The sequence below is a fragment of the Thamnophis elegans genome, chromosome 9 (genome assembly GCF_009769535.1).
Source record: "Thamnophis elegans isolate rThaEle1 chromosome 9, rThaEle1.pri, whole genome shotgun sequence".
NCBI lineage: Eukaryota > Metazoa > Chordata > Lepidosauria > Squamata > Colubridae > Thamnophis > Thamnophis elegans.
The window spans coordinates 12742162-12757424 of NC_045549.1; the positions used below are offsets into that span (position 1 = coordinate 12742162).

Genomic DNA, 15263 nt, shown 5'->3' on the forward strand with positions numbered 1-15263 from the left:
TGGCCCGGGGGCCGGATGCGGCCTGTAGGATATTTAGATCAGATCCGTGGAGCCACCCTGGAAAAACTGAAGGACTGGCCCATGGCGCTTCTCCCAGCGAAAACGGGCTCCCAAGCTCCGTTTTCAGCTGCCATGGCCTCCTACAACCCTCTGCCAGCCCTCCCGAGCTCCATATTCACTGGCAGAGGGTTGCAGGAGGCCGTCGCAGCCTAAAACGGAGCAAGGGGGCCCGTTTTTGCTGGCAGAGTGCTCGGGCCACCACAGGCGCCCCCAACAGGAGTCGAGCTGGCCATGCCTATCTGGCCATGCCTACAGCCCAGCTCCCTGAGATAAAACACAACCCAGATGTGGCCCTCAATGAAAACAAGTTTGATACCCCTGACCTATAGTGTCTACCAAAATCCAGTAAGTTACAATAGGTGTACTCCGAGTGTTTTTAACTTGGAGGAAAATGGTTTTTTCTTATGTTTTATCTCCCTCTGGTGATAGCAATTCCTCTTTTTCAGGGATGTGTAAATAGCTATCAACTCATACAATATCCAAGCGTAGAGGAATCCTCACTACTGAAATATGATTCTGTCTCCACTTTCATTCCAGGAAGTTCTCCTTTTAAAAATTAAAGAACCCATATGTACTTAAATCCTGCCTTCGGGATGGCCATTAAATTCAGCATAACAGTAATTCCCTGCCATGAATAAATAGAATTTGAGCTTACAATAATTTCTTCCATCTTATTTTACAAGAGCGCCATCTAGTGGGCCTAGAGGGAGCCATCATAATTTCCAAGGCTTTAGCTATCTGCCTTACTGGGGGAAAAGATGGATTGATTGATTAGTTGATTGATTGATTGATTGACTGATTGATTGATTGATTGATTGATTTTTCCTGGGGTCACCTGATTTAGCGGCACCATTGTAATTTTCAGGATAGAAAATTGGCTGATCTTCCAATCTCAAAAAAAATAAAGTTGTAGAAGAATGTAGGACTTGGTTAAGAATCTTTTTGAAAATACAGAGTATAGACTACACTGGAAGGAAGACAAGTCAACTAGAAAAAGACAATAGTAAGCCACCTCAGAACTGTTTTTGTAACTCTGTATAGACGTGGAAAGTTTCATGAAACCACTTTGTCTCTTAATTCAACTTGATAGGGACTTTAATTCTTGACTTATGAGGAGTCACTAACCAATCTTTTGAAGGCACTAAGGACCCCCCCCCCAAAAAAAGGTACTTACTACCTGAATTTGAAATTCTGATGGTCACTGCCATCCCCCAGCACCCCCCCCCCCCGATCACATGACTGCATTCTGGGCACTCGGAAGCTGGCTTGAATTCATGACTGTTGGCAGTGTCAGACTCTTAAACACAACCACAATCAATCCATCCACAACGGAAATGTATGGCTAGTTTTTCTTTTTCTTTCTATTTTCTTTTCCTAATTACTTGCTTTGGGATTATTCTTTAGACTATTTATGTTGTTTGTATTTTTTGTCATGGATTGCACCAGTGAGGCTAAAACCAATTTAGTTGTATACATAATATACAATGACAATAAAGAGTACGTTATTCTGAATGTATGACTATTTGCAATGTCCTGCTCAGGTGACCACAGCTTATGAGGTTTTTGCCAAAACATTTCAGCACAAATGGCCCAGAGCAAACAACGGGTTCGCTTTGTGACCATGGTGTTTTATAACCAAAAAAGGCTGTAAAATCAAGTTGTGCGTGACCCACGTTACGACCAACACAACTTAAAACCGCAAGAGGCAGGCTCCATTATGGCCATAAGTCAAGGAATACATGCCAATCACCAAGCGCTGGAGGCTTGATCATTGGACCACAGGGATGCGTAAGTGTGCAAACAGTCCTAATTCAATTTAATTAGCATCATTGTAACTTCAAACAGTTACTAAACGAATTGTTGCAAGTTGAGGACTAGCTGTGCACAGGTTTTCTGAATAGCTAATATGACTTGCTTTAGAACAAGGGTGTCAAACTCAAGGCTTGCAGGCTGAATCCAGCCCATGGGGTGCTTAGATCTGGCCCGCACAGTCACCCTGGAAACAGCAAAGGACCGGCCACAGTGCCTCTGCCAGCATAAATGGAGCGTGCTGCGCACGCGAGCTCCATTTTTACTGGCAGAGGACTGCAGGAGGCTGTCGCAACCGAAAACAGAGCTCAGGAGCCTGTTTTTGCCGTCAGGGCACTCGGAGCACCACAGGTGCCCCTGACACAAGTGACGTCAAGCTGGCCATGTCCACTCTGCCTACACCCACTCTGCACGCCCCCCCAAGGTCAAACGCAACCCTGATGCAGCCCTCAATGAAACGAGTTTGACACCCCTGCTTTAGAAGCATCCTAAAAGGTCCAAATTGGATAGAGGATGTTCAGAGATCCAATCTTACCTTCACAACTGGATAATTTCTGTTCCATTCCTGCAGAAATACAGATGTGCATACAGTGGCCTCACTGTTGAAACTCTACCTCAGGGAGTTGCCAGAGCCGGTTATCCCGTATTCCAAATATGAAGAGTTTCTCTCCTGTGCCAAAATGCTCAGCAAAGAAAAGGAAACGGTGAGTTTGGTCTCTTGGCTTGGATTTACGTTAGCACCCAAATCCCCTTATCTGGGGATTTCTACCTGAATTTAATTCCTAATTATTTGCAGGGGAGCTGTATGTTTCTCCATTTTCACTTTTTTTTTTTTTTTTTACATATTCACACAGGGGCTGAATGAATTAGCAAAGCAAGTGAAGAATTTGCCGCTCGTCAACTTTAATTTACTCAAGTACATTTGCAGGTAAATCATCCTAACATCCACCCCCACCCCCCCCAAAATCATACTATGGCTGTGCCCAGTAGATCATTAGACAGCCCAATTGTTTTCATCTCTTTTATTAGAATAATTGCAGACGGGTTGATTTTTGGGGGGGTCTGAATCCTTATTACACGTATGAGAGACTATATGGAGACCACAATATCTGAGAATTGGCTGGAGATGTGGAGACTTCCAGTCCCACCACATCAGGGGAAGCTACACTGGAGAAATCTAGCAAATCCATCCACTTCTGATTTGTGTTTAGCAAGATGTAGTAATTTCCCAGATTATGATTACCTGAACTGCAAGGCTATGCCATTTGGTCTAATGGTCTTCAGATAGGCTTGATTGTGGTTACCTTCATCCTCTAGCCAGGGGTGTCGGATCCAGGGGGGTGTGTGTGTGTGTGCTTAGATTTAGCCCACAGGGCTGCCCAGGAAACAGACCGGCTCATGATGCTTTTGCCAGCGAAAATGGAGCTCGGGAGGGCCGTGCGCAGCCCTCTTGAGTTCCATTTTTGTTGGCAGAGGGTTGCAGGAGGCCGTCGCAGCTGAAAACGGAGCTCGCGAACCCGTTTTCACTGGCAAATTGCTTGGGCCACCACAGGCACCCCCAACATGAGTGACATTGAGCTGGTCACGCCCCCCCTGCCCCCCACCAGCCCCCTGAGTTCAAACACAACCCTGATGTGGCCTTCAATGAAATCGAGTTTGACACCCCTGCTCTACAACAAAACCTTCTTACCAAAAATAATGGAAGTTATGATCCAGACCCTCCAGAAAGCAGCATTGTTTGCCCTAGGTAGAAGGCAGAGGTGGGTTCCTACCAGTTCGCACCAGTTCGGTAGAACCGGTTCGTCAAATCTACCCAACCGGTTAGAAGAGGTTTCACCAGTGGACCTGGAAAGTAGGCCACACCTACAGAAGAGGTTCCAAAAATTTTTGAAACCTACCACTGACACACACACACACAGACTCACACAGAGAGAGAAATAGAAAGAGAAAGAAAGGAAGGAAGAAGAAAGAAAAAAAGAAAGAAAAAGTGAGAGAGATGAAAGAAGAAAAAAGGAAAAAGGGACAGAGAGACAAAAGGAAGGAGAGGAGAGAGAGAGAGAGAGAGAGGAGAGAGAGAGAGAGGAAGAGGAGAGAGAGAGAGAGGAGAGAGAAACACATGGCTGGCAAGCCACTCCCACCAGGTCACATGGCCGGCAAGCCACTCCCACAAAGGAGGCCACACCCACAGAGTAGGTTCGAAAAATTTTTGAAACCCACCACTGGTAGAAGGGAATCACGACAAACACCCAAGACTCTTATTGGATGAGCATGTGGTTGGAAGACTAGAACAGTGTTTCTCAACCGTGGCGACTTTAAGTCTTGTGGACTTCAACTCCCAGAATCCCCCAGCCAGCTCTTACTGGCTGGGGAATTCTGGGAGTTGAAATCCACAGGACTTAAGTCGCCAAGGTTGAGAAACACTGGATTAGAAACCATTTTTGTGCCGGGACAATAACATTTGCATTGATTCTTTTACATGTTATTGGCGCTCTGCTTTTGGAAGGAAGGGGTATATAAAAACGAGGGAGATCATTTTTGAGGAAAATGTGCAGTTCGGAAATGTGAAAAAAATAATTAATTAAATAAAGACATTTAAGGATTTATAAGAATGGTGATAATGCTTTGTCCTTAGATTTATAACTGAAACTTAGTTGAGATGTATGTTCCATTGATTTCAGTGATATGCATTAGGTGGACATTAAACTAAGTCATAGATCTGGGTTCATGTATTGTGCTAAATCATGATTTCCTGAATAAGCCACAATGATCTGGGATCATGCAACATAGTGAACCATACAGTAAATCATGCTATATATACTTCGGTGGTTTGATTCATACAACTGGCTCAGCCAAAATCGAAGCAAAATCATTTAGTGCTTTGTATGACCTCTTACTATAGCAAGCTCACTGGAATTAATTGAACCGATGCAAGTCCTTAATGGTTTTAATAAATCCATTTTATGTCTGGATACATCTGGATTCAATACCCATATGAACAAATATCAAGAAAATATGAATAGGAGGCTAAGAATGTAGGTAGAAGTGGGTGAAGAACAGTAGTTACTCTTCCTGGAGTCTAGCCAAAACTTTCTGATGCTCTTCTAGTTTTTATCTTTGCTTTCTTTTGACTTTATATTCCATTTCTTTCTCCCCCCCCCCCCAAATTCAAGCAAGGAAATTTTCTGTGGACTAAAGTAGACAAAATATAATCAGTTGCACCAATGGGTATATGAAAAATAAGAGCAAATAGCAATAGCAATAGCAGTTAGACTTATATACCGCTTCATAGAGCTTTCAGCCCTCTCTAAGCGGTTTACAGAGTCAGCATATTGCCCCCAACAACAATCCAGGTCCTCATTTTACCCACCTCGGAAGGATGGAAGGCTGAGTCAACCCTGAGCCGGTGAGATTTGAACAGCCAAACTGCTGAACTGCAGTCAGCTGAAGTAGCCTGCAGTGCTGCATTTAACCACTGCGCCACCTCGGCTCTAGAGAACCAAATCAATCCTTGGAGAATAAGGGCTTTTTAAAAATCTTTTGTTCCTCCTCCAGGAATTATCTGTCTTTCTCCATTTCGCCCCCAAAGTTATTGTCTGTGTCATTTCTCTACTTCCAATATAAAAACAGCTCCAGAGAATAGGACAGGCAGTCCAGTTCAAGATTGCAGCAGAAACCTATTATTATTGCAGCTTATTTTTAAAAGAATTTATGTATACGATCCCTACATCTATTTAGCGTGATCTATCTAATGAGATCCTGTCATCATATGTGACTGAATCCTGGGCTTTCATTCTCCTCCTACCCCTGGTTCCTTGAATGTCTGAATAGATTCCTGGATGAAGTTCAGTCCTATTCTGGAGTCAACAAAATGAGCGTGCAAAATCTTGCAACCGTGTTTGGCCCCAACATCCTCCGTCCCAAAGTAGAAGATCCTCTGACAATCATGGAAGGTAAGTAGATGAGGATGAAAATGATAATGCAAATTGTCCAAATTCCATGAACTGTTTTAAAAGATAAAGATACAGCATGGGTAGAATGTTCTTTTCTCATACTTAGTTACCGTATTTTTTGGAGTATAAGACGCACCTTTTTCCCTCAAAAAAGAGGCTGAAAATCTGGGTGCGTCTTATACACTGAATACATTATTTTTGCCCCCTTCACCAAAATGGCCGTGCACAGCTTGTAGGAGGCTTTCCGAGAGCTCCTGGGGGCTGGGAAGGGCAGAGTCCATTTTTTGCTCAATTTCCCCCCCCCCCAGCCCCCAGGAACACTCTAAGCTTCCCGATGCCCTTTTATTGACAAAAAACAGGCCAATTTTCACTAAAAACATGCCATTTTTTGCTCGTTTTTGGCTCCCCCCCCCCCCAGGAACACTCTACAAGCCTCCTAAGGGCTATTCATGCCCCTTTGGGGGGGGAAAAACAAGCCTGTTTTTGCAAAAAATGGGCCATTTTTGGCAGATTTGCAGAGTGCAAAAAGTTTTTTTTTTAATTTGCCTCTTCAAAACCTTGGTGCGTCTTATACTCCGGTGCGTCTTATACTCTGAAAAATATGGTAAATCATAGAGATTATCTGAAACGAACACTGGAAGTTTACATTTTTGCTAGGTGGCATGGCAAAATTGTAAATTTCTCCTACCCAGTACAGGTAGTCCTCAACTTACAACAGTTCATTTAGTGACTGTTCACAGTTACAACAGCACTGGAAAAAGTGTCTCTTATGACTGTTCTTCACAGTTACAACCTTTCCAGCATCCTTATGATCATGTGATCAAACTTCAGATGCTTGGTAACTGGTTCATATTTATGACCATTGCAGTGTTTCAGGGTCATGTGATCCCCTCTTGCAACCTTCTGACAAGCAAAGTCAATGGGGAAGCCAGATTCACTTAACAACCAGCTTACTAACTTATGAACTGCAGTGATTCACTTAACAACTGTGACAAGAACGTTTGTAAAATGGGGGGAAATTTACTTAACATGTCTCACTTAACAACAACAAAAAATGATCTCAATTGTGGTCATAAGTTGAGGACTGCCTGTAGGATCCATCCCGTGCCCTGAAAAAAACAGCTACATATCACAAAATATAGCTATTTTCAGCATTTGAGCTTCTACAGACAAGAAGGAGTTAAAGCCGATAATCTATACATTCTAATTTCTGAGCCGCTCTAAATGTTATAGAGATTGAAATTGTTAGATCGGCTGTATGAAGAATCAGAGGCGTCTGAGGTAACAGTAACCATTTATTGTAACAAGAACGTTTGCAACAGTAACTAACAGTAGACCGGATAGTCTCTGGAGTTGTGTGTGGTAGATCGGATAGCCTCCGGAGTTGTGCAGCCTTTTATACTCGGCTGTCAAACCGTTTAGCCAATCGCCTCTCGCATGACAGCCCGGCAACCCGCAGGCGCGTCTGATTGGTTAAGATGTGCCTGGCTGCTGCCAAGCTGTCATTCGTAAGTGCGAGGACTTACGAGGCTATTCAACACTTCTTCCCCCCCAGCTGTGCGCATGTGTTAGACTTGCGCACGCGTAATCATTGAGATACGCTGGTGAACGGCGGACACGCCCCGACCGCCGCAGTTGTACTGCAGGCGGATCTGGTAAAGGATGTCCCGCAGGCACGTCTGATTGGTTAAGACGTGCCTGGCTGCTGCCAAGCTGTCATTCGTAAGTGCGAGGACTTACGAGGCTATTCAACAGAAATAAACATAGCAAACTCAAGATATCGTAATGGTGTAATTATAGGAACAGCCACTCCAAATCATTTATAAAGCATTCCTGTTTTATAACCATGTTCTAAAACATATAAATGATATAGAATTATTCCTGGGGGAGGCGAAGCTTATATGACCTTGTGCTCAGGCTTAATGCAATGCAGGGTTCCCCAACTTTTCAATTTTTGCAAACCGCCATGGGAGGAGAAGAGCGGAAATAGCTCCGCACGAGTGGCAGTGGCTCACACAAATGGAGCCTGCACGCGCTCACTCGCTGCTCACACAAATGGAGCATGCACGCATGCACGCACTCCCCCACTGTTCTCATACCACTTCCATGGCCTGGTACTGAATGGCTTAAGGCCCGGTACTAGGCCGCAGCCTGGAAATTGGGGACCTCTGAGGTAATGATATCTGAGAATGACCTTGGGAGATAGGAGGCAAAGCACGGAGTTGCCAACTGGTGTGTAAAAGATATCTCAGCCCACAGAGGACGGTTGTGGAAAATATGTTAGCGTCCTGACCTAGGCTTCCCCAAAAAGCACGAACCAGAGTCCTGGTCCCGACAAAACCCCTTTTATTAAACAAATGTGAATTCCTCTCATTCACATTCAGCAAAGGCCTGATCTTTCAAAGGTGAATTTATGACCACAGACTTTATCTATCTTGGAAATCTGCCACGTTATTATTTTCCAAATGAGGTGCTGTGCAAAGAAAGATTGGGCACAGAGTCTCTGAGATTCACGGACAGATCTTCACACTCCTGAAACGAATGACCGAACAAACAAATGAATTGTGTCCTGCAAAAGCCTGCTCCCCTTTCCTATGGGAGGGGCCATTCACCATCCACCTGTGGCTTTACTCCCAAGTCAACCCTGATTTCTGAGCTGTTCTTTTCTTCTGGCAGCTCTGCGCATGTGCACACTGGGAACAGGCTCCAGCTGTTCCTCTGCCTCACTGCTGTCTAGCTCTGAAGGCAGCTGAGAACTGCCAGACGGCCTTGGCCCCCTCTTTGCCTCCAATGCAGAGCCCTCGTCCGAACCTTCCCCAGCCTCCAGGACTGGCCCATGCTCTTCCTCAACCTCCTCACTGGCCGCTGGTGGGCCACAACAGTTAGAAGGGACCCTCCCAAGTTTTCTAGAAAGTAAAATGAAAGGAATGGTGAAGTATTTCAAAGGTACAGTTTCAAAAGCCAACTGGATTTTTTTCTTGAAGATGTTTGGCTCCCCATCCAAGAAGCTTCTTGCTGGTTCTGATGAGAAGTGAAACATCTTCAGGGAAAAACATAGAAAGTCAAGTTGCCTTTTGAAAAAGCATCTTTGAGACAACCTGAATGGCTGAGTATCTCCATAGAGAAAAATAATTTCAGTCTTACAAGATTCTATTAATATCACCTTACAATTAAGGTAGAGTTAGTAATTCTGGTTAGGCTCTTGTCTGGACTATTTCACAGAGTAGTTCACATAGATCAGGGGCGTCAAAGTGGACGCCCATGGGTTGGATGCGTCGCACGGAGGCCACGCCCACCCCAGCTCCGCGAAGGGGGGGAAATGTCACGAAACATCACATGACGGCAACGTGACGAAGCGAGTTTGACCGCCGTGACATAGATATTCTCATTTGCCAAGTGCTACTTAAATAATCCAGACAGTAATTATATATAGCAACAAAAGCAATTAAAATACGATCCTCTCCCCCCATTTCTTTACAATTATGGAATTCAGGGCCATACGATGAAAACCAGATCTTATGGATAACGGGAGAGATAAAATTATTCTCGCTCTCGCTCTCTCGCTCTCTCTCTCTCCCTCCCTCCCTCCCCCCTCTCCCTCTCTCTCTCCCTCTCTCTCTCCCCCTTCTCCCTCTCTCTCTCCCTCCCCCCTCTCTCTCCCTCTCTCCCTCCCCCTTCTCCCTCTCTCTCTCCCTCCCTCCCCCCCTCTCTCTCCCTCTCTCTCTCCCTCCCTCCCTCCCCCCCTCTCTCTCATACTGTTACATAACCATTTCCAGATCAAAGGATCTATGTTTCCAGCTGGGACACCATTGGAAAAACTAGATCTGGTTTGGCTCTGCATATCCTGCACATTTTTAGCAATTTAGAATATTGGGGAAAATGTTTTACATTTCAGTGGTTTGACAATACCAGTATTAATGAGTTTGCCCATTGCTTTATGCTGCTGGAATGATAAATAAATAAACATACCGGTGAATATAAATACATGAGGGACTCGGGGATGGATTTTTGTTTGGAAGAATTGTGAACTCAGTTGAGTTCTGGTCGACTACCTAATTTGGTAGTCTTAGAATTAATTTTAAATATGTATGTAAGAACATGTGCATGAAAATTATTTGTACAGTGGAACCAATGCTGGAGGGACGTGTTGGACTCTGCTTTATTAGAAGAGTTGAAGCAGACACATTTGAGAGGAGTGTAAATTCCTGCACCAAGGAATTGGTTGGATACAATACAATACAATACAATACAATAGCAGAGTTGGAAGGGACCTTTGAGGTCTTCTAGTCCAACCCCCTGCACAAGCATTTCAGACAAATGGCTAGCCAACATCTTCTTAAAGACTTGCAGTGTTGGGGCATTCACAACTTCTGGAGGCAAGCTGTTCCACTGATTAATTGTTCTAACTGTCAGGAAATTTCTCCTCAGTTCTAAATCTAGTGATCTAAATGATTCTTTCAAACTTTAATTGCTTCAACTTTAATTGATCTCTGGATTCTAGTTTAAAAACGGAATCTTTCCTTCCATGCTTAAAGACTCCCCAGCTCTCAATTAGATGTCTCTAACATTCCTCTCACAATATTAAAGGCTAATTATGAAAGTTCAAACGCTCCAATTGCTTCCAAAGATCCAGATCTAGGTTTTCATCTCAGATGCATTTTAGCAGTAGCACTTAGTCCTCGACTTCCAACAATTCATTTAGTGACCATTCAAAGATACAACGGCATTGAAAAAAGTGACGATCTTTTCTCACACTTATGACCATTGCAGCATCTCCATGGTAATGTGATCAAAATTCACATAGCAATAGCAACAGCATTTAGACTTATATTACCACTTCCCAGTGATTTACAGTCCCCTCTAAGCGGTTTACAGAGTCACCGTATTAGCCCCAACAATCTGGGTCCTCATTTGACCGACCTCAGAAGGATGGAAAGCTGAGTCAACCTTAAGCCTGGTGAGAATCGAACTGCCAAATTGCAAGCAGTCGGCAGTCAGCAGAAAATACTCTGCAGTACTGCATTCTAACCATTGCGCCACCGCGGCTCTTTTTAACCCATTAAAGTAGCATGGGGGGAAAAATGGGCATATCTATCTTGTGCCTGCAGATGTTCAGATTGTCCAGGTGTTACCTCCAATCTGAGGAGGCAGATTGCTGTGCTATTCACATGAAAAGAAAGAGTTCAGTCAGCAGCTTACAAGTTTTCCATTTTCCTTTTGTCTGATCTGCATTTGATTTTTTTTTTTTAAAAAAGGGCATCCATCTTGGTAGCTAAATCTAGCTGGTGAATTTTTGAAGCTCAGTTGTCTTTACAGCTGCCTAAGGGTAATTTCCACTAAAAGAAGCAGAAATCCCATCCTAGGAGTTGTGCCTAGAAGAATCCTGTTAATCTAGCCTGGCATTTGGTGTAGGTAAGCAGGCTGGTCATGACGGCTTTTTGGAAAATGGGGACATTAGTCAACTGCTCCACTTAGTAGAACAGGCTGGGTAGCGAATTGGACCCTCATTTTACCAAAACAGCTAAGATACCTGGTTTTCTTGAACAGCCACTGCTCCGCCATGATTACCTGGATGTATTATTTTGAACTTAGCTGTTGTGACCTGTCAGCTGCCCACCCCTCCAGCAGCCGAATCAGAGGAGGAGGAGGAGGAGGAGGAAGTGTGGGAGTCAGGGTCAGCATCAAGGCAATCTGAGAGCTCCGAGGGGGAAGAGAGAATGGAGCTGTCAGATAGCGACAGAAGGCGGAGCCTGGGCCATCCATCAGCCTTCAGATGGGGATTAAACAACTCCCAGGTCTGGAGGTGGCTGATGAGGAAGAGGGGGAACAGCTGGGTCCAATGCCTGATGTGCGCATGGGCAGAAGGCAGAGGAGAGGAGAGCAGTGGAAATCCGTGGGCTGGTCCTTGGGACGGAAGAGCCACTGCTGCTAGCGAAGCTGCACACTAGCTCTGGGGATAAAAGGCAAGGGGCGGAGATGAATAGACGCCTAGAGCACCTATGGAGGTCCAACAAATCCGAATCGAGCCGAGCACTTCTAACATCGTGCATCAAGGAATACATCAGGGCAATTAGGACGGCAAAAAGAGCTTATATTGCCACCTTGATCGCCTCCGCTGAGTCACGCCCAGCCGCCCTGTTTAGGATAACCCGTTCCCTCCTAAATAGGAGGGATACGGGGGATCCCCTGCAGGGTAGGGCTGAGGACTACGTCCAGTTCTTAGCGCACAAAGTTGCTCGGTTTCGGTCGGAGTTGGACTCCGATTCTGCAGATCCAGCCGAGGCACAAGGGGATAATCTGGTAGACCACCCCTGGGTTGAGTTTCAGGATGTTGCCCCTGGGGACGTGGACAAGGCCATGAGAGCTGTGAGTGCCTCCACATGTGTACTGGACCCGTGCCCCTCCTGGCTGGTTGCTAACAGCAGGGAGGTGACACGGGGCTGGATCCAGGCGGTTGTTACCGCCTCCCTTCGGGAGGGGGTCTTTCCCCCCGCACTTAAAGCGGCGGTGGTGAGACCCCTCCTGAAGAAACCATCTTTGGATCCAGCCGTTCTTAACAATTATCGTCCAGTCTCCAACCTCCCCTTTGTGGGGAAGGTTGTTGAGAAGGTGGTGGCCTTTCAGCTCCAGCGGTCCTTGGAGGAAGCTAGCTATCTTGACCCATTCCAGTCCGGCTTCAGACCTGGCTACAGCACAGAAACCGCTTTGGTCGCATTGACCGATGACCTCTGGAGAGCCAGGGATGGAGGCTTTGCCTCCATCCTGGTTCTCCTTGACCTCTCAGCGGCTTTCGATACCATCGACCATGGTATCCTTCTGCGACGACTGCGGGAGGTGGGGGTGGGAGGCACTGTTTTGCAGTGGTTCTCCTCTTACCTCTCGGACAGGTCGCAGTCGGTGTTAGTTGGAGGGCAGAGATCGACCCCTAGGCCCCTAACATGTGGGGTGCCGCAGGGTTCGGTCTTGTCCCCCCTACTTTTCAACATCTACATGAAACCGCTGGGCGAGATCATTCGGCGGCACGGGATAAAATACCACCAGTATGCGGACAATACTCAGTTGTATCTGTCCGCCCCGTGCCAACTCAATGAAGCGGTGGACGTGATGAACCAGGGACTTGAAGCTGTTAGGGACTGGATGAGGGCTAACAAACTCGTGCTCAACCCAGATAAGACCGAGTGGCTGTTGTGTTTCCCTCCCACCAATTTGGCAAGTATTCCACCTCTCAGGCTGGGGGGGTCAAACATTATACCCCTCAGACAGGGTCCGCAACTTGGGAGTCCTCCTGGACCCACAGCTGACTTTCGAACACCATTTGTCAGCTGTGACCAGGGGGGCATTTGCCCAGGTTCGCCTGGTGCACCAGTTGCGCCCCTACCTGAACCGGGAGGCTCTCACAACAGTCACTTGTGCCCTTGTGACCTCTAGGCTGGAGTACTGCAATGTGCTCTACATGGGGCTGCCCTTGAAGAGTATTCGGCGACTTCAGCTAGTCCAGAATGCGGCCGTGCGAGCGATTGTGGGTGCACCTCACTTCACCCACATAACACCTATCCTCCGCGAGCTGCACTGGCTACCTGTCGATCTCCGGGTGCGCTTCAAGGTGCTACTTGTCACCCATAAAGCCCTACATGGTAGTGGATCTGGGTACTTGAGAGACCGCCTACTGCCAATTACCTCCACACGACCTATTAGATCTCATCGATTAGGCCTCCTCCGAGTTCCATCTGCCGGTCAATGCCGACTGGCAACTACGCGGAGGAGAGCCTTCTCGGTGGCTGCTCCGACCCTATGGAACGATCTCCCCGTGGAGATTCGTACCCTCACCACCCTCCAGACCTTCCGCACAGCCCTTAGAATCTGGCTATCCCGTCAGGCCTGGGACTAAGACTGTAACCCGCCCGAATGGTATGAATGTTGTGTTTTTTAATTATGTATTGTCTTATATGTTAAAAGTTTGTCTCCCCCTCCCCTTTGGGTTGTGAGCCGCCCTGAGTCCCCCCAGGGAAAAGGGCGGCATATAAATAAACTTCAAACTCAAACTCAATAGGTGTGACAAACAACTATTCATCTCTCTGTGGGTCTGCTACTGATAACCCGCACTTCCGAATCCTGTCTGGAAATTATCGGAATTCTTCTTGGAATCTGCAGCACCCTCTGAGTGTGTGTGTGTCTCTGCTGCTGGAAGAAAGCGAACGCACCTTCCAGAACTTCCTTTGCAAGAGAGGGAGAGAGACTCCTGGTGTGCTGGGCCAGTTCAGGGGGAAAGGGAGCGAGCGTCCCTTTCCGCAGGATGTAGAGACTTCGGAGCCTGCTGTGAGAGAGCAGCTGCTGGCAGGTGGCCCTCCTGAGCTCTCTTTTTGCTGGCAGAAGTTTGCAGGAGGCCATCCAGCCAAAAACGGAGATTGGGAGCCAATTTTCCCGGCAAAGCACCACAGGCGCCCCTGATGCAAGTGATGTCAAGCGGGCCGCGGCCCCCTCTCCCCCCCTCCCCGAGGTCAAACACAACCCTGATGCAGCCCTCAATGAAATCAAGTTTGACACCCCTGGCTTATACTATAAAAAAAACCATTTTGAAAATATGCTTAAAACGGCCCCTCCAAGAACCCCACCCTAAATTTACTTTGAGAAATATGGAAGGAGGTGGGAAGGATTGTGAAGTGCTGGATGCCATGTTCCACATGAAAGCTCCATAAATTAAAGAAAAGGAGGCCTGCTGTTTGGCTTCCAGGAGTCTCTAGAGAAAGCAGTCTGGCCATTCATTATCTACATCTCGAATGACACCCCCCTCCTGGCTTCCTGGAATTCACTTTGATTTATAATACCGGCAGCAGCATAGTCTCTACTCAAGAGATTGGGAGGCTGCTCCAAGTATCATTCCGGAGTGTTCATTTATATTGATATTAGATTAATTTTACAGGCCTCTTCGTTATTATCTGCTGTTACAGTCGGCAAAATCAAATTTGTAGCAATGGGAGCCAGGGAGCTTCATCTTCTTTCTTCTGAAGGTTTCTGAGGTGGACCTCCTCTAGGGCAGGTGACCCTCCAGCCATCTGGAAGGGAACGTCAAAAATCCTAATTAGACCATTCATCTCTCTGCTCAGTATGGCTTCGCTCCCAACCGTGTCCTCCCAGAGTTCCTTAAGGGTTTCTTTAGTTACTTGTTTTGTTCTGCTGTGAAAAAAATGAATCTTTCCCATACCGTGCAATCCATAGAGGTTCACATTATATGGACTAAACAGGGATGAAAGGAGAATAGAGTTTTTTCTGTGTGTAATATGGGCTTCGGTCAGCTGCATTGTATGCCTTCAGAATCCTAAACCACTGTGGCTAATTCTGATGACGTTTCTGAGAATAATTAGTCCAATGATCAGGCAGTAATATTGGTACATAGTTAGAATAAATGGGGCATTAATAAAACGGAAACATAGCAGAGAAAGAGGG

The 15263-nt window shown here is 46.2% G+C and overlaps 1 protein-coding gene across 1 annotated transcript in view; it reads left to right on the forward strand.

Moving 5' to 3' along the window:
• The window catches only part of ARHGAP24 (Rho GTPase activating protein 24), a 71284-nt gene that overhangs the window by 41435 nt on the left and 14586 nt on the right, over nucleotides 1-15263 (forward strand). Inside the window, 3 exon segments of the mRNA XM_032223732.1 lie at nucleotides 2441-2573; nucleotides 2724-2797; nucleotides 5698-5819. Of these exon segments, the coding sequence (XP_032079623.1) occupies nucleotides 2441-2573; nucleotides 2724-2797; nucleotides 5698-5819 (329 nt within the window).